Source organism: Homarus americanus, unplaced genomic scaffold (assembly GCF_018991925.1).
Source record: "Homarus americanus isolate GMGI-L3 unplaced genomic scaffold, GMGI_Hamer_2.0 scaffold32929, whole genome shotgun sequence".
In the NCBI taxonomy this organism is placed as follows: Eukaryota; Metazoa; Arthropoda; class Malacostraca; order Decapoda; family Nephropidae; genus Homarus; species Homarus americanus.
The window spans coordinates 17,885,110-17,903,654 of NW_024737097.1; the positions used below are offsets into that span (position 1 = coordinate 17,885,110).

General features: G+C 40.4%; 1 protein-coding gene across 1 annotated transcript; it reads left to right on the forward strand.

Annotated features, from left to right (window-relative positions):
* Positions 1-4,229: 4,229 nt before the first annotated feature.
* On the forward strand, positions 4,230-16,923 carry LOC121873131 (classical arabinogalactan protein 9-like). Its single transcript, XM_042376446.1, has 4 exons — positions 4,230-4,358; positions 13,789-13,865; positions 16,177-16,220; positions 16,580-16,923. Exons 1-4 carry the CDS (start codon positions 4,230-4,232, stop codon positions 16,921-16,923), a joined length of 594 nt encoding a protein of 197 aa, XP_042232380.1.
* Positions 16,924-18,545: the final 1,622 nt, after the last annotated feature.

Here is an 18,545-nt window from a genome sequence, read left to right on the forward strand (position 1 = left end):
AGTGTATACTTTAATGGTTTATCACAGAGTTTACATGCTGAGTGTTCCGGTATGGGTACAGCGTTACTAACTTGCCAGATGTGTCTATCCTAGCCTAATTCTGGCCACGACTACATCACATTGTCTGGTTCTGTCCTTATGCTGGCCATACCGGTACCGCTCGTCATAAAATTTGTCATATTTACTGATGCTACAACTGCCAGGTCTCTCCGCATTTCTCAGTTCTTCTAGATCAGAGTTCATGATTCTGACTTGAATGTTTTTAAGTACAGCATTGCACAGGCCAAGGTCACGGTCAACATTTTCTCTCTTACATGCCTCATTGGCCAGTCTATCAGAACGGTCATGATACCTAATTCCAACATGGGACGGAATCCACACAAATTCGTTACGAGAGTTGTTCTCATTGGCAGTTAGCACACTTCTTTTAATATCACATACAACTTTAGACATAGAACCTGACGGGCTGTTCATTGATTTCAAAGCACTTTGAGAGTCACAGAATATCACCCCACCTCCATGTTCTTTAAGGTAGTCTGTAGCTAAGTAGATTCCAGTTAGTTCAGTTTGTGGCCCAGTTGTTCAGCCTTTGTTTGACACGGATAGTTGGTTAGGTTAGGTTAGGTCTATAAATAAGATTCCAAAGCTAGTATAAGCGAGTTCGTTCTATATACAGTGGTTGGCTTACGTTCCAGTGGGTTTTTTTTTACCAGGACTAAAGGTGAAATGATTCCCTAAACACCATCAGTACGCACGAGGCTTATCAAGGGTTCACCTGTGTATCGTAATGTTAATGTTAGCTTAATAATACTTATAGTTTATCACCTGTAAACTGATGCTATTATTATTGGTAGTAGTAGTAGTAGTAGTAGTAGTAGCAGCAGCAGTAGTAGTTCTTGTTGTTATATTGAGCTCTGTGTGTAGCTTCCTCTGTTGTGGTTAATAGATGTGACGACGAAGACCATCCAGGAGGGTAATAATATAACCTCATTCCTTAGCGAGTTAAGAGACACTTAAAAGGTAAAAATTAATATACTTTTTTGTCATTCTTTTTATATTTGTTGTTTAGTGTTTCCTCTACCATTGGTGTATTTCTGTATGATATTTGTTGAAGAAAAACAATAATAAAAAGTTTTCAAGGAATATTTGAAAAGTATTTATTTAGATATTGGTAACAAGAGTGGGTCAATGATTCAGGTTACACACACACGCACACACGCGCACACACACACACACACACACACACACACACACACACACACACACACACACACACACACACACACACATACAAGACGTGGCTAACATTTCAATATCAGAAAGTAAAGGCGATAAAGTTGAAATGTTACCAAAGGAAGTTTATTCTTAACTCCAAGTAATTAACATTCTCTATCACAAGATTACCTTTCAACCTGAGTGTAAATGTATAGAATTAAGATGAGGCATTTTTTGTTCTTAATGTTTCAAGTTCCGTGATTGGCTGTTGTGTTGTGGTCACGTTTAACAGCCACAAGTCATTTACACTTGTTACATATTATTCTTTTCTTCTTTTGTTTTAAATGTTCTTACAATACTTAGGAGTCATTAATACCACAATTTTCACGGTTATTAGGCATCTTCAGCCCTTACTCACTCTTACTGACTTTGAGAGATGAACAAAAGATAAAATTTGAATCAGGTCAGTAGCACAGTGAACAACGTATGGATATTAATGATTAACTTAGTCCTTTTAAACCTCACTTAGTTAACACTTTAAGGATGATGATTTAACCCTTTAAGAACGTTGGTTTAACGCTTTGAGGATGGTGGTTTAACCCTTTAAGGACGATGGTTTTACTCTTTGAGGATTTTTGTTTAACCCAGCGCATAGAGGTCATGGGGTTGCTGGAGTCACCTGGGTCTTGCAGCAGTCACTTTTTTTTTAATCCAGGTGTCAAAGGACTGAAGAACGTGGCCAACAGGTGCTGCCTCTTTTTTTTTTTTTTTTTTTTACGGGTATTAGCCCACCCGGGCACAGGTCATTGACCCACATCGGGGCCTGGGGGCGAAAATTTTAATAATAATAATAATTCATAGTAAATAAATTTTATCATAAAAAGTAAAATAAAATGTTAATGGTAATAATAATAATAATAACAACAATGTGATAATAATAAAAATAGATACAAAGAAATACAAAAATGAAAAAAGCAACAGTGAGAAACAATATATGTATGTTGTGTTGTCATGTAAGAGAAACAATTGAGACCCTGCAATTGTGTGTAAATGAGGCAGAAAGTCAGATCAGCAACCTGGGACTTGGTCACAATTTTCGTGATGCCATACGGCAGCAGGGTCTACCATTAGACAACACATTATGCTTCCAATATCTTCCCAGGCGGTAGTGCCTCCCTGTTTGGTACCATAAATTCTGGTCATGAGATTAATGCACTTATTCTCCGTGTGTCGGTTCAGGTCAGTTTAGTCTAGGTCAGGCATGTCCGGATGACACGTTTCACAGCAGAAGTTCCACCCTCCAACCTTTTGAACTGTTCTCAGCTCAGTTCATTCTCTACTTCCCAGGATCCTGCGGACAGATAATGGCAACAACTCTCAATGACAGATTCCCTGAGTTGCTTACTGGGTCTTTGAATATTGTTCAGTTTCAGTTCAAGAAAGATGCAAACAGTGTGGCTCTTTTGTGCTCGAAATGGTAGAATTACAAACTGACAACAAAGCAAGTGTGAATTTTGACGTCTATGATGACATCGAAGTTTTGGTTTACTCTACCAAAGAGACCTTCAGTGGTTAAACATCGAGCTATCAAGGTTTTGGTACAATATGGAAGGTAACTAAATCTGTGAGGCAACTTTCTCGTCAATGGTGTTTATAAAAATGATTACTTTAACCGCATATCAAACTTAAACTTAGAAAATTATATGATATGTTGTTTAGCTGCATATTTATACACCCCAGTTAACAGAAAATTAATTAAATGGTAATGCACACATGTTACCTATGAATGATGAGTGACGTAACTTATAACAGATACGAATAGAACCAGAGTTGTACCAGAGAAAACTGTATGTTATGATGCTTAACCACCTTATTACACCCCTCAGGTAGAGAACATTAAATAATGATATAAACAAGTTACAGAATTATTAGACGTGACAGAACTGTAACCTATTTCAGCCACTGTTTACGTTTACAGTTCTCAATTATGTAATATATTTTCCTTGTTTGTTTTTACAGTTAAATACGTATAAAAAATATATATATAATTAAATCTTACATCCTGATCCAGAATAAACCAAAGTTCCAGATTAATATTTTGAATTGAATTGAAACAGTTTATTTAGCCAGAAAAACACAGATACAGAGTGGATAATAATAACAATATTAACATGGCCGAGCCAGTTGAGAACCTGAGCTCTCCTTTATATGTATTTTTAATTCGGTTTATACTGCGTTTTATCCGTGTATACAACTATGTACTGTACGGGTGGTGTGGCTGTGGGTGGACTCTACTGTTTTATTTAGTTCAATTTAATGTTCTTACTTGAGGGAGAACCTGGTATCCTTGGCTCCTCCAGTTCTATAGATTCTGTAACTTAGTGAGGAAAGAGTGTGTGTGTGTGAGTGTGTGTGTGTGCTATACTCTCATACAGTACTCATATTGATATTGAAACAGTTTATACCAATAATTACATTTCACGGAAGCAATAGGTGGTAGTATGATCCTTAATGTATTCGTCACACTTAATCCAATTACGACGTGTGTGTGTGTGTGTGTGTGTGTGTGTGTGTGAGTGAGGACAGATTGGATCCAGGAAGGTCGGTCGGGGAGTATATATAGGGACGGGGGGGAGTCGGAGGGCAGCGAATCTCATGGTGAGGCCACACAAAGAAGGGACGTTAGAGCCACCCCTTGGTACCCTTTACTCTTTATTTGGTTATCTAGGTGTTACTCAAGGTGCTGTTACTACTACAGGCCGATGTGTAATTCCTGCCAAGAGAAATCACATTGAAAATCCAACTAGCATCTTCTTATTCTGAAAACTTCCCTTAGGGTGAGCCCTTGAAGCTGGATAACACATAAGAGAGACGGTGAGGAGCGGACTAGGCTGTTCCTGTGGGAGGGAATGAGGGGGGGTCAGAGGGTGAGAGGAGGCGGTCTAGCACAACACGTCACTTCCCCCCTCCTCTACCCTCCTACAACCCCCCCGCTCCTCGCCCCCCACCAGACAATGGGGCCCCACACACTTGGTCGAGCCATAAAGACTCCTCTCAGGCCGAGCCCTCAGCTCCACGCGTACGGCTTCACCAGGCTGGAGACCCGAGTAGTGGAAGGCCGACTTGAGGACCAGGGAGGACAGGTGAACAGGTATCGAATGAGAATGACTGGTGTATGATTATTGAACTGACGACGACCACAGACGAAGATGACTCTTTATCAGGGAGAGGGAGACAACTGACCAGTTATCTGAGACAGTGAGGGAGAGTTACCAGGTTATCAGCAAGTGGGTGGTGGTGGTGACAGAGGGATCATGTGTGTACGTAGTGTCTGGGAGGCCATCACTGTGGCCCACGTCTTGGTTGCCTGCCAGAAGAGGTGGTGGAGGCCGGACTACAGGGAACGTTGGCTTGGCTGGCGGTGGCCGGCCGGGGAGCTGATCACAACCTCTCCTCCCTTGTGCACAGTTCCCCCCAAAGAGCAGCAGCAGATTGTCAATGCTTAATTTAAAATTGTCCCTGTAACAACCCTATTCAAATGATGCCTTGGGTTATACTCAGCCACATGCTCCCTTAACTCTCGTTGTACCAAAGTTAATAATATAAAAACATTAATAAGGTTTAGTCTACAGTTGGAATTAGTATACATCTGTTTATCACTTTAGGTAATATCTGGGGAGAGATATGAAGCCTTCCCCAAGAACAATAACTCGACAGGACCTAAATATATAAATAACCACATTTAAAAAATCCATTCTATTTGGAAAGTGATTGTGGGTAACCCGCGTACATGTACCTGATAACCTCGTCATATCCGTTACACACGAACACCTTAGTTAAGTTACTAATGCTTGTACTCAATTGGTACTTCAGTGTGATAAAGTCCACATAATAAAAACACACTTAAACTTTACAAATTATGAGACTTAGTTATTCTCACTTAAACGTAACAACAACAGTATGAAAGATTGATTTGACTTGTTCCATAACACTGCGGCATCGTTACTAGACAGGATAAATGTCACGTGGATAACATAATGATAAAGAGAATCGGTCATAACTAATAGGATAAACAGAACAGATTTCAACAACTACAGTTCATGAGATATAATGTAGGATTATTTTCCTCCTACCCAAATTATGACTTTTTTTCTGTGACTTCTTCCCCGTTATCATGAGTACAGTTCTTCCCCGTTATCATGAGTACAGTTCTTCCCCGTTATCATGAGTACAGGAAAACAACAGTAACTTCCATGCGACAGTAAAAAAAAATCAAAGGGTTTATTTTTAGGTTCACTTGGGGGGTCATTATTTTCACCGTGTTATTATTAATTGAAGGAAACAAATGAAAAGGACCAAACTAACTCCTTTTTTTTTTCCATGTGATTTTGGGTCAAGACGTGGAAATCTAAGACTGCTTTTAACGCCCTAAAATTACACCATTGGTTAGACAGTTATCATAGAGGGAGGTTTAAGTGAGAGATCATTTCAGGGTCTACTTAGGGTATTCTTCTGTTTACAGCGGTGAAATTTGTTCAGAAACTCAAAATTATAAATCACGTGGAAGTTAGGAATCCCAGTTTATTTTTTCCATGGCAATTAAACAATCTAATGTTACCTGAGGGTTAGGTTAGGTTAAGGTTAGCTGGGGTGTCTAATCTTCATGTAATTCGTCTAATCTTAATGGCTTGTATACTACGGGAAGATAATCTATTAATAGTTCCTCTACGCAAATCAAGTTAATCTTTATTTCTTACATAAGCATAAGTCAATTGTATATGAAAATTTACTGCTGTGGAAAGTTAAAGTTTGTAAATAAGTAAATGTTTTGAATCGTCTCCGGTTTTAGCTACTCTTATTGTTCCTAGTTCCTCGTGCCACCTATATTATTAACAGGTGGACCATTCCATTGTTTTATTATATCACAACTTCAATTTTATGCAGTTATTATCAAGATCACTGCACATGTTAGCACTGGGTATCAAGATCACTAGGTATCAAGATCACTAGGTATCAAGATCACTAGGTATCAAGATCACTAGGTATCAAGATCACTAGGTATCAAGATCACTTGGTATCAAGATTACTAGGTATCAAAATCACTAGGTATCAAGATCACTAGGTATCAAGATCACTAGGTATCAAGAGCACTAGGTATCAAGAGCACTGGGTATCAAGAGCACTAGGTATCAAGAGCACTAGGTATCACGATCACTAGGTATCAAGAGCACTAGGTATCAAGATCACTAGGTATCAAGATTACTAGGTATTAAGATCACTAGGTATCAAGGTCACTAGGTATCAAGGTCACTAGGTATCAAGATCACTAGGTATCAAGATTACTAGGTATCAGATCACTAGGTATCAAGAGCACTAGGTATCAAGAGCACTAGGTATCAAGAGCACTAGGTATCAAGGTTGGTCTATAATACCCGTACTGCTCCAATGGCTTTTACCTGTAGTGATTTTCTTAGTTTTAAAAATGTCATCCATTAAACAATGTCTAAAGCTGACAGGCGCTTCCTCTCTCTCTCTCTAGATCACACGAGTTGGCGGTATTCTAGCCCAGGAAAGCTGACTTCTAGTTTATATATAGAGTCTGGGGGACACGGCTACCCACCCACACGCCCTCCTGCCAGCCAGCCAGCCAGTCACACGGATCGGGAAACAAAAAATAAAAAGATTTATTCAGAAACACGAGTACACGAACGTAGGCCGACCAGATTTAAATACAAGACTGGGGATAATATTTGTCATGTGACATAAAAAAAGCGTTGCCTTATCTAGATCAGAAGAAGGAATAACTAAGAATTACACAACCAATGGCATCCAGTACATATACATAGGAGAGATATATGTATATAGTGTTGTACGTAAAGAAAACTTCTTGTTTATTAATCACCCCTAAGACAAAACATTTACACGACTTATTAACGTCTCCAGAATATAGAATGCTCAGTAAGTCTCTCTCTCTCCAGTGACTCCTCAGCGAGATCTACAGTATAGTACTCCACGTGGGCTGAGACACACACAAGCCATGATAGGTAACAACAGCACATTTATAATCTTCAGTTTGATGGCTGAAGTGAACGTCATTGTCAACTCCAGAAAGAGATACTGTATGTGACCCCCAAATACCACCTGGTAGCAACACCAAAATGATATCTGATATAGTATTAAGAGAAGCCGGACGACAACAAAGAGACGACAGAAAGTACCTACCTGGAGCTACACCAGGGATGACATGTACAGTATCTACTAACAGCAGCAATAGAACGTGACAGATGCCTATTAGTAGTAAGAGTAGTAGGACAAAATTATTCTTAATCAAACAGGATATTTAGAGCTTAAAGAAACGAAGTGATGAGAAATTTTGTCCAGTGCAAGATCGTCTGTTGGGTTTGTTGTTGTCATTGTCAAGTAGTAGTTCAGAGTGTGGAATCATGTCCGTGCGTGAGTCTGTCTGTACAGTCCCAGCATCAACTATGACTTGTGTGGTATGACTAGCTTCAAATCTTATCACCGCCCAAGGATCATGATTACCCTCCGTTGTATCTAAAAAAAACCTCGCTAAGTGGGAAGTAAAGATACGTGTTAAAACTACACTGAGGGTAAATATGACGCTTTTCATATTAAAGGTTTAAGAGCGGAGGTCCAGAAAGCAGCCATCACCAAGCAAGTCACGAGTAATTTCCAAAATGTCAGGTGCTTGTAGGCAACTGTATCATATCCCCCCCCCCTTCCTCTCCACTCTTCCTCCTCTTCCCCCCTCCCCCAGCACCTCCCGACACTGCCCTTACTGTGAGGTGTGAGTCAAGTCTGTCAGCCACTCCGCTTTAATTGCTACACTGCTCTTACTTTTCTTCCCCGGCATTATGCTAACATACACAACTATAAAAAGCAACGAGTACAGGAGGTACATATTCCTCGCCCTTGTGTTAATGATCCCACCAATCTGGCATTGTGGAGCATATTGACCAACATCCTCCTGTACCACCACCAAGCGTTCCCTAGCGACACGTGTCACCAAAGAACTGTGGAGGGCAGAAGGCGATATACATCCCTCCCCCCCATTCTCCCTCCATCTACCCCCCAAGCCCCGGGGTGAGGCTCCGTGGTGGCGGTGGCCGCGGGAACTGGGCTTCACCGCCTCGCTCCGAGACCCTCTCCTCCGCCTTCTGTCAGACACACATGCTCGCCGCACGGCACCAACTGGGTCTTCTTACACCTTCATTACCTTGACATGAGTTTTCAGGGCTTCTACCGCCCTCTTTACGTAACTGCGCCATGCGTGGGAGTATTGGGAATTAAGAACATTTGATGATAAGAAGATAAATGTTTAGGTTTGAGTTGCCGTTTCGAGAAACTTTCTCATTTATTATCTCTGTTTCTGTAAAAATCATTCGGTTTACCAGGATGTAAGAGGGAAACCCGATTAGTGGAGGGGTAGTAGAAGCAGCAGCGGCAGCGGAGGTGGCTTGGCGGCCGCAGTGACTCTTCAGAACCAGCAGCAGCAGCACGCGGACTGCTCGCTGCCACACGCCTCCAGTCCCTCCACTACCCACTCGCCCCTTTTCACAGCCGCTCTATAAACTACCGGGATGAAGCGCTTCCTTACCGTTATGACGAACATCCTTAACGGGGAGATGAGTTTTTGTCCATTTCGAGTACTGGGGAGAAATTATTGGGTAAATGATCAAAGAAAGCACTTACTGGCAACTGTACATGGAATCTCTTAGCATAGCACAGCTATTTCTGGTCCGTCGGTCTCCGTGCGTGAGGCTTTCCCATGCCAGCAGCCCACGACACCAACCCTGGGTCTCCCTCACCTGATTGTGCTAAAGCAACTCTTGACGTCGAGTCTATTCACCACAAAAACCTAATCCAGTGTTGGACTTATTCACACTTGGCTCAAAATCAATACATTAATAAGCTATTCATCAGACAGCTCAGGCCTCATCTCCAATACATCTCTAGTACAATAACATCTTTGTCTCAGGGCTCACACACACACACACACACACACATATATCACATCGCTGCTAGAGAATAGTCATAGACAAGTGGGTTAAATGCGCAGGACAAACTCGGACACAGAACGACATCATTAGCATTGCCCTAGATGGCTGGCTGGCTGGGGCTCAGGGGGTACTCGAGTCGACGCAGCAGACAACCCAACAAGAGAGCTTCATCACTACACCCCCAGACTGATAAAAAAAGAGATAAATACCATTAGGTTTGGGTAGGTTAGGTGAGGTGAGGGGCTATTTTAGATAAGTACTTTACCCTATCAACAATCAGGTTAACCCATCACAGCTCAACCAGACAGTATGGAAAGATAAAAAATTCTTATATTGTTTTTCTAATACCCCCTCTGTCACCATAACTCATAAATTCATCAATAAATAGTACATATATATCACTGTAATATAATAAATCTCTTAAAACAAATGAGTAATAATCTCAAGAGTGTAAGAAATAGTGAAGACAAACTGATCACAAAAATTCGAGTCGCAAACCATTATTTTTTTTTCCAGGAGGTTTTAGATTATGGAACACCTGTGGTTTAGTTAGCGATAGTTTCATGACAATTCTCCTATTTCATCTTGTTCTTCTTGTTATCCTTGTCCATCCATCTATTATATTTATTCCATTCCTCTTTTTTTTGCGTCAGATGGAGCAAAGTGTACACGAAGGAGAAGAGGAGGATGATAGATGGGAATGGAGCAAGAAGTAAACTGACAAGACAGGAATAAAAGGCGACAAGGAAACAATATTTTCTCTCTCTCTCTCTCTCTCTCTCTCTCTCTCTCTCTGGTGTTATGAGAAAGAGGAACATCGTATGGCCGAACACATCCGGTACAGTAACCAAATGGAGGGAGTAAACGACAGCGAATTATAGGGAGGGGGAAGTGTTACAGCTAGGGGGGAGGGGGAAAGGTTGAAGGGGTAGGGGGAAGTGTTAGGAGGAAGGGTAAAGGGGTAGATAGGGGAGTGGATGTGTAATACTCTTCCTTCCAGCCATGAAGAAATAGACCTATGGGAGTAAAAACAAAGAAATTTTATTTTTTGATTCATATGTAATTTATTTTATTTTTTAGTTTTGTTTATTCCTTAGTGGTCATCATCCCTGAAGGTAGAGTTTCTTCATTCATTTACTTCATTCCATTAAACTTTTTTGATTCAGTTTCTATTCATTCCGTTGCTTCCTTCTATCACTTCATTTATTTTATTAGTTATCCTGATGCTCTTTTATTTACGCTACTTAATTCTGGTGTTGTTTCATTTCATCTATATTTTCGTTGCTCTCATGTTTCCCTCTTTTCATTACTAAAGTATGGCAAAAAGAAAGAGCTATTTATAATAATGTTATTAGCATTTTTTTCCTAATTCAAAATGGCCATACACTAAAAGTATTTGTTTAGACCTTGTATACTATACTTAATTACTTGCATACATATTTAAATTCTGTGTTAAAGCTTCGCGTGTGTGTGTGTTCGGATTTTATACACTTGTGTGACAATAATCAGAACTGAATCTGGCAGGGCTGGTGGTGGTGGTGGTGGGGGCGTTGCTACAGACACTCACAGGTGGGGGGCTCTTTTGTTGCCTGCACGCGACGTCTTTGACCAGTGCTTGTCCAGTCGTCTCTAGGAGGTCACGCGCACATTTTGGAAGGCAAGAACACCCGCTCGCTCAGGCAAGTTGTTCCCAGGCGTCCAACAGTTCACATCCAGCAAGTTTTTTTTTCCAGGTTGCTCCGTTCAAGTTCTCAGGCCAGAAATCAAACTTCAGTCTCATTTGTAACCTTTAGGGGCAGAGATTCTAAAAAAAATAGCGTTCGTTAAATTATGTCGTGACTCAGTACTCGATTTGCTCTACCGTTATAATTATTTAAATGTGACTTCAGAATATAACCGATTGATATGTATAATCACGTAATAAATACTCTTGAGAACACAGAATAAAGGCAGCTTCTGTTTACAATCAATCAATATCACTTGTACATCTGTCCAACCTAATATTTGAAACTTTACAACGAGTTCCAGCTGATTGGTAACTTGTTCCACTCATTCACAACTCTACTTCCGATCCAGTGTTTACTTAATTCATTCCTATATCAAAAAATCTATCATTCTAAATCATTGCTACGTATTCGCTTCTGACTTGAGAGTTGAATTATTTTAGTTTTATCAACCTTACTTAATCCCATCTGTACCGCATAAAACAAGTGAAGTCTCCCTTGTGTCGTATAGTTTAAAATACATGATCCTTCTCTTCCTTTACACACTCACTTAAAACCCGACTTTTCTACTCTTCAGAATATATGGATTGTAAACAGTCTTTCACCTGGGAAGTAACAATTTAGATCATCTTGGGATGATACTTGACCTCATGCACTGTATCTTCCATCCCGCTTCGAGTGTCACTTGTCATAGTTTTGCTTTGTGCGAGTGAAGGATCTGAATATCAGTGAATGATACCTGTATTGCCATTAATCTCCATCCCGTCCAGGTAATCACAGAAGGGAGCTGAGGACGTCTCAGTGTTAACTGATCTAAGATAATTGGCTTGACTGAGAGTCAACAAGGGAAGCGTCGCGTAACGGTGAAGAGCAGACCTGACTCCCCCATCAATAGCCCCTCGCCCCTCGTCAATAGCCTCCCCCCTCGTCCTCGTCATTAGACCAGCTCGACAGCCGAGTCCTTATCTTGGCTTAAGTTCAGGGATCGAATACTCGGTTATTGATATTCTGTATTGTTTTGGTGCTGTGCCTGGAGAAGAAAGAACTTATCCATGTCAGTGTCTCAAGAGTCATCTCGACATCATTTGGTCCCCATCTTGAGGCCATAGATTAAGTGAACCAGGTAAATTGAATCTCGCATTTACTAATGTTGATTTCCTGGTCGTCAACTGCATGGGTCGCTCCGGTCGAAGGATTCCATCTCAACCTTAGTGGAAGAGAGTTCCTGGAAGGTTCATTTTCGTGACAGCAGAAGATAAAACTCAAATCTTCAAGAGTAAATAGTCGGCTCTACATTTTGCATCCCTCTTCGTGGTGTTGTTGGTGTGTACATAATGCATTCCTACGTTAATAATTCAAATCTTTAACCACGTATTCTATTTTACTTCATACACTCACCATTAACAATATCAGATCAAGGCTTCAACGTTTCAACTCTGTAAACTTAACACTTCTGTGCGACACTGAAAAATATCTACCTCTAAATATGGGTCCTGGACAGTGATACGAATAGCATATAAGTTAAAACTATACAGGGAAAGAATGTTAGAAGGCAAGTTCATAGAGAGAGACATACAGTATTCTTAGTGAGGAGGCAAGTTCATAGAGAGAGACATACAGTATTCTTAGTGAGGAGGCAAGTGTAGAAGAGAATCTTGGAAGGAAATAATTTACTGATGTTTGTGAATAAATAGTGTACCTGAGAAACTAATAAGAGGAGAAAGGATATTAGTGAGAACAGGACTAAGAGATAATAGATAAATATAGAGATAGAGAACGACCACAATAAGGATCATTTTTAAATCCATTCCTGTATATAATTTCCTCATCTAAACTACCCTCTTAAAGATCTTCTAGTTGTTTGATGTCCTGGAGGAAGAAGCACTAAAGGAAATATATAAGGAACTGATGTTTACAAATAATCTGGTGAATACAATTAACACTGAAGAAATAATAACAGTATAGGTCTTAAGGATGAGAGGAATATGAACAGAATCGAAAGTCAGTGTAAGAAAAATATAAATAGTGAAGGGTAGAGAGACAAGACCCGAAAAAAAAGTAATATTCGACGGGAGAAATAATAAATGAAACACCAACAGAGTTTAGATACCTGGGCTGAGCTATGAGTAAAGGAGTAAGTTTTAAGGTAAAGTTATGGAAACATTTACGATCACACATGAGGAGAGAGTACACAAGGCAGTGGTTATGGCGTTATTGGCTGGAGGAGACGCCTGGACACTGGGAACAATGTATTAGAGACGTGGAAGGTGAACGATAAAATTAGATATCGTTCTTACCGTTCGGGAAATGGATATATAGAATGATGATACAAGGAACATTTAACGAACGAGGAAAATTGCAGGCACCGAGAGAGTGTGTTAAGACTGAGATGGTTGGGATATGTAGTGATGAAGAGTGGAAATAGAGGAAGATAGAGAATATACCACAGTGAGATGTTAGCCATAAGAAAATCATACTTGCAGGGGCTAGTCTACGGGAACGGGGGGAGGGGGGAGGAGGAACCAGGGAAGGGTAGCAGCAACCTGTATAATTGTCGAGCTCCTTCCCTCCATCCCTCCCGCCCTCTCTCCCTCCTCCTCCTTCCTACCTTCCATCCCCACTCTAAGACATCAGGGCTGTTCTGTAAATCTTCCAAATTCTGTGTACTTTGTGACTCGCTTTGCTTTGAAGACTCGTTTGATGTCCTCCGGGTATATGGGACCACCGAGTTTTCAAAGTCCCTAGGGGTATTCATACGCAAATTGAACTAAAAGTACTATTAAATATCCATATTAGATTTGATACGCATCACCTTATTGATTTTTCAGTTAGATAAGACGTCGATAACTGGATTTGACTGGCAGTTTGAGTCAGTTGCCACGTTAACACAACCTGAGGTCCTGAGGTAATGTCGACTTTGTTTTCTTGTGTAGAAAGAGACGAAATGGACACACCTTAGAGAACACGGTGGAGGAGCTAAGAGTAGACCTGAATATCTTACACAAACATTGAGGGTTAAATGTATGATCTTTAATATAAAACTCTTCCTTCATTCCTCTTCTCTTCCCCTATACTAACTCAATTCTTCTCTCTTCCTCCTCCCCCTTCTCCTCCTCCCCCTTCTCCTCCTCCTCCTGTTCTTCCTGCTTATCCTTCTCTTCCTCTCCCTCTTCCTCTTCTTCTTTCTTCTTCTCTTCTTCTTCCTCCTCCTGCTCTTCACTCCTCTCCCTCCTTCTCCTCCTCCTTCTCTTCTTCTTCATTCTCCTCCCTCTCCTTGATAATAAACCTAAGGAACATCACTAGACTAGAGGGTTGGGAATAACAGGAGAGGAAGCTCAGAACCGACTATTGTAAGAGGTAAGACCCAGGCGGCCCAGCTCACCAACACCGGGAATAAAGTGGCAGTGTTGAAGAAGACAATGGCAGTACAGTGTCAGAAAACTACGGATCTACAGTTATTACTTCTCAATATAAATGTATAAAACTCGGATCTTAGTTTAGTATGATAATTGCTTTCACTTTCAAATGGTTATTATCAAATGGGGCATAATTAGTATAGAGGCATTATTAAATTAAACTTTCTATCATTACTTTCCCAAGACTAATGTTGTAACACCATAGCCCAAAATTTAATCTACTTTATTTTATCTTGTTCATTGAGATCATAACACACTACAGGTATTTGTCGTTACACATTTATCTAGAGAGGTAATGAATGCTTCAGTAACTCAGCCAGGGCAGGTAGAGTTTTGTGAGCAGGGCGGACGATGAAGACAAGATCTGTATATGGTTAGGGATTCATTTATAGTAGTCGGGTGCATCTAACAGGCACTAAAGGAGTACCGTTTCTTATGGTGTTTCGTTCTGCCAGTTTTCTTAACATCTCGATTAAATCAGTAGATATTAACTGCAAATTCCCTGGATGTATATGTGGAAATGGGCGATCTATTGAAGCCGATCAATTGACGGTTTGAAATGATCTTTTTGTTCATACATAAGGCTTCCTGTAGGGTCTGAGATGATGGACTCTGGCTGTACTCGAGCCTCTGGTCTATTGTTTAGCTGGGATGGACGCACAGATGAGTTCCCGCTGTTATTAGGAAGACTTGATGTATTATTGTGATTTTTTGGGGGGGCGGAATCGAATGAAATGATTGATACAAGAATGACCATTGAGGAAGAGTTGTTAATCGAGTTGTTGTTTTTTGTCAATCATAACCTTAAGGAAATATTAAAGTATTGTAAATCATAAGGGCACATACACACACACACACACACACACACACACACACACACACACACACACACACACACACACACACACACACACACACACACACACACAAACACACACACACACACCATCTACAAAATCAATCTCCCAGTCAAGAACATTTTTTTCTCTTAAATTTTCTTTCTTTTCTGTACACCACTGAACCGTAAGTGATAATTGCCTGGTAACATAAACTAGTTCTAAATATGACGGATTGACTATTAGAGTTCTCGAGCTAGTTGTGGTGACGCTTGGGGGAGGATGAGCAATTCTCCTTTGAGTTATGAGATCATCTGGGTGAGGGGCGCGTCGCTGCTACAGCCAAGGTATGAACACATCACTGAATACAGGAATAAACAACGGCAACAGTCTGGATCATTTAGCTTGTCTCACGCTGTTCATTAGGTTAGGTTGAATGTTGTATAGTTATTATTTTTGTTATTGATTTATAGGAGCATTAACTACCAGGTGTTAGTAAGTCCAGTGCAATTAAATTGTAGTTTTTCCACCAGACACTTTTTATAAATTACAGAAAATCAATCTTCCAGTGTTAGGTTAGATTAGGTTAGGGTTAGATTTGGTTTGGTTAGGTTGGATTAGGTTCACAGGCTACCAACATTAAAATAAAATACATCCCCAGAGCATCAGTCCTGTGTGGACGTTGTTCTTTTAACCCAGAAATTTCCTCTTTTGTGTTAGGTTTATTCGTCAGGAGGATCACTACACTCATTTCCAGTTCCTGAGATATAGATTGTGTGGACGTCAACGACAAGAGATCAATACGTCCCCAGCGACACTCTTCTTCTCTCTTGATCTTCATTACTGGGGGCTCATGATGTTCTCTTGTCTTGGTCTTCTCTCTTGATAGTTTTATTGCCTCTTATCTCTTACTAGGAACTCTTGGTGTTCTCTTGTCTTCGTTTTATCTTTATTTTACCTGCAGGTTCTGGTCGCTGGCTTGGATCTTGTCAGGGCGACTGGGTGTTGGTGAGTCTGGAGTCTTGGTATATGGCAGCAGGTTGAGCTTTACAGAGACCGCTATATCATTCGTCTTTGTTTCTGTTTAAGGTGTAAGGCTCTTAAGTTATATTTGTGGCCATATGAAGGTTATTTCTCCTGATGATTTAACGCCCTAACAATAACCTAACCTAACCTAACCTAACTTAACCTAACAGCGGCTAGGTGTTCAAGTACCCACGAGCTTTGAAGTTTCTCATGATAACAGATAAACTGATAAGTGAATCCTGCTTTAGCCTAAATACTGTTCATAAAATTTTACAAGTTTATCTCATGTTGTTGTTGTTGTTTCGTTGTTGTTGTTATATCTCCTAGCCTCCGGTCTCTAGCCTCCAGTACCCAACCTCCAGTCTCCAGCCTCCAGCCTCAACCTGCAGCTCCCAGTCTCCAGCCTCCAGCCCCAGCCCCTAGCCCCCAGCCTCCAATATCCAGCCTCAACCTCCTGCCTCCACTCTCCAGCCCCCAACCTCCAGTCTCCAACCTCCAGCCTCAACCTGCAGCTCCCAGTCTCCAGCCTCCAGCCCCAGCCCCTAGCCTCCACTCTCCAGCCCCCAACCTCCAGTCTCCAACCTCCAATCCCCAACCTCCAGCCTCAGCCTCCAGACCCCAGCCCCTAGCCTCCACTCTCCTCCAATCCCCAACCTCCAGTCTCCAACCTCCAATCCCCACCTAGCCTCCAGACCCCAGCCAATCACTGTACATCAACAAATAAAAATAATGTGTAAGCTGATGAGTCGTCAGCTTACACATTATTAAATTCATCCGAGCTTTAGTTTTAGGTTAGGTTAGGTCAGGTCAGGTCAGGTCAGGTCATGTTAGGTTACTGTAGGTTAGGTTAATTTAGGTTAGGTTACGTTATGTTAGGTTAGATTAGGTTAGTTTAGGTTACGTTATTATTATTATTATTATTATTATTATTATTATTATTATTATTATTATTATTATTATCATTATTATTATTATTATTATTATTATTATTATTATTATTATTATTATTATTATTGTTATTGTTATTATCATCATCATTATCATACCTACAATTAATATACCTATTTCAATTTAATATAATACTGTACCTTAACCCACGTACAGTAGCGAAACACTTAAGTTAATTAATGTACTAACTCCTTCCACTCTAACTACTGCAGGTTCGTAGTCACTCCCCTAGACCAGAGTTACACCAACACGCCACTGATTAAGGTTACTTGCTTCACTACCTCCCGCCGTTCACCACTGTAACTGTAACGCGGGGTACAAACAGTCCTGTAATAGCATATCACCAAGAACTAGGTTTATTCTGTACCTCTGATAACAAGAACTAGGTTTATTCTTCACCTATAATCACAAGAACTAGATTTATGCTCTCCCTATAATCACAAGAACTAGGTTTATTCTCTACCTATAATCATTGCTAGCAGTTTTATTCTCTACTTATAATCATTGCTAGCAGTTTTATTCTCTACCTATAATCATTGCTAGTAGTTTTGCTTCGGGTATGCGTATAGTGTGTTTACGTGAGGAGCCTTTGAGAGTCTAAATAATCATGTCTTCAAACACCGTGACGTCTTTATAAAACGACACGTAGCATAAAATATAATAAAAGGTAGAATGAGTCTAATAAAAGAGGAAATAAAGGGAAGGTGCAAGAACGAGTAGAGGAAAGATATAAAGAGGAACACAAGAAAGGAAGACTAAACGATGGAGAGAAATAAAAACGATAGATAGGAATAACGAAAGAAGAATTAGACATTGACACAGCGTACAGGAGACATACTTCCCCAACTGCTGTGATCTGGTTTTAATGCCCGGGTATATAAGACTGGAGGCTACAGAGTCTAATACGACCTTGAGACGAGGATGGTGAGATGACTGAAGTAAGAGTCTTAATTTATGTCTGTCGAGTGCTGTCTTTCTATCTACTGTCAGCTATTTATTCACTGTCAGCCATTCATCCACTGTCAACCATTTAGATTTATGATATTGAAAACTACTGCTTCTATCTGCTCAGGTGATTATTTACTCAAGATTAAATATACTTAGACGGTTTATTGGACTAAGTCACATGTATTTGTATCCAAGTCGTGTGTATCTGTCTAGTTATAATCTTTTATCCGGATTGGTTTAGGATTAATGACGGCGATTTATTCTTCTCTGTTATACATCGTAACCTAACCTAACCTAACCTAAATCAGTCATCTTCAAGCGCCACTTCTCCGTCACCAAGCTCGCGTGTTCTACCCTCTGAAAAAAAAAATACTCTCAAAACTTTCTCTCAGCTTAGATTCAGCTTCGTGG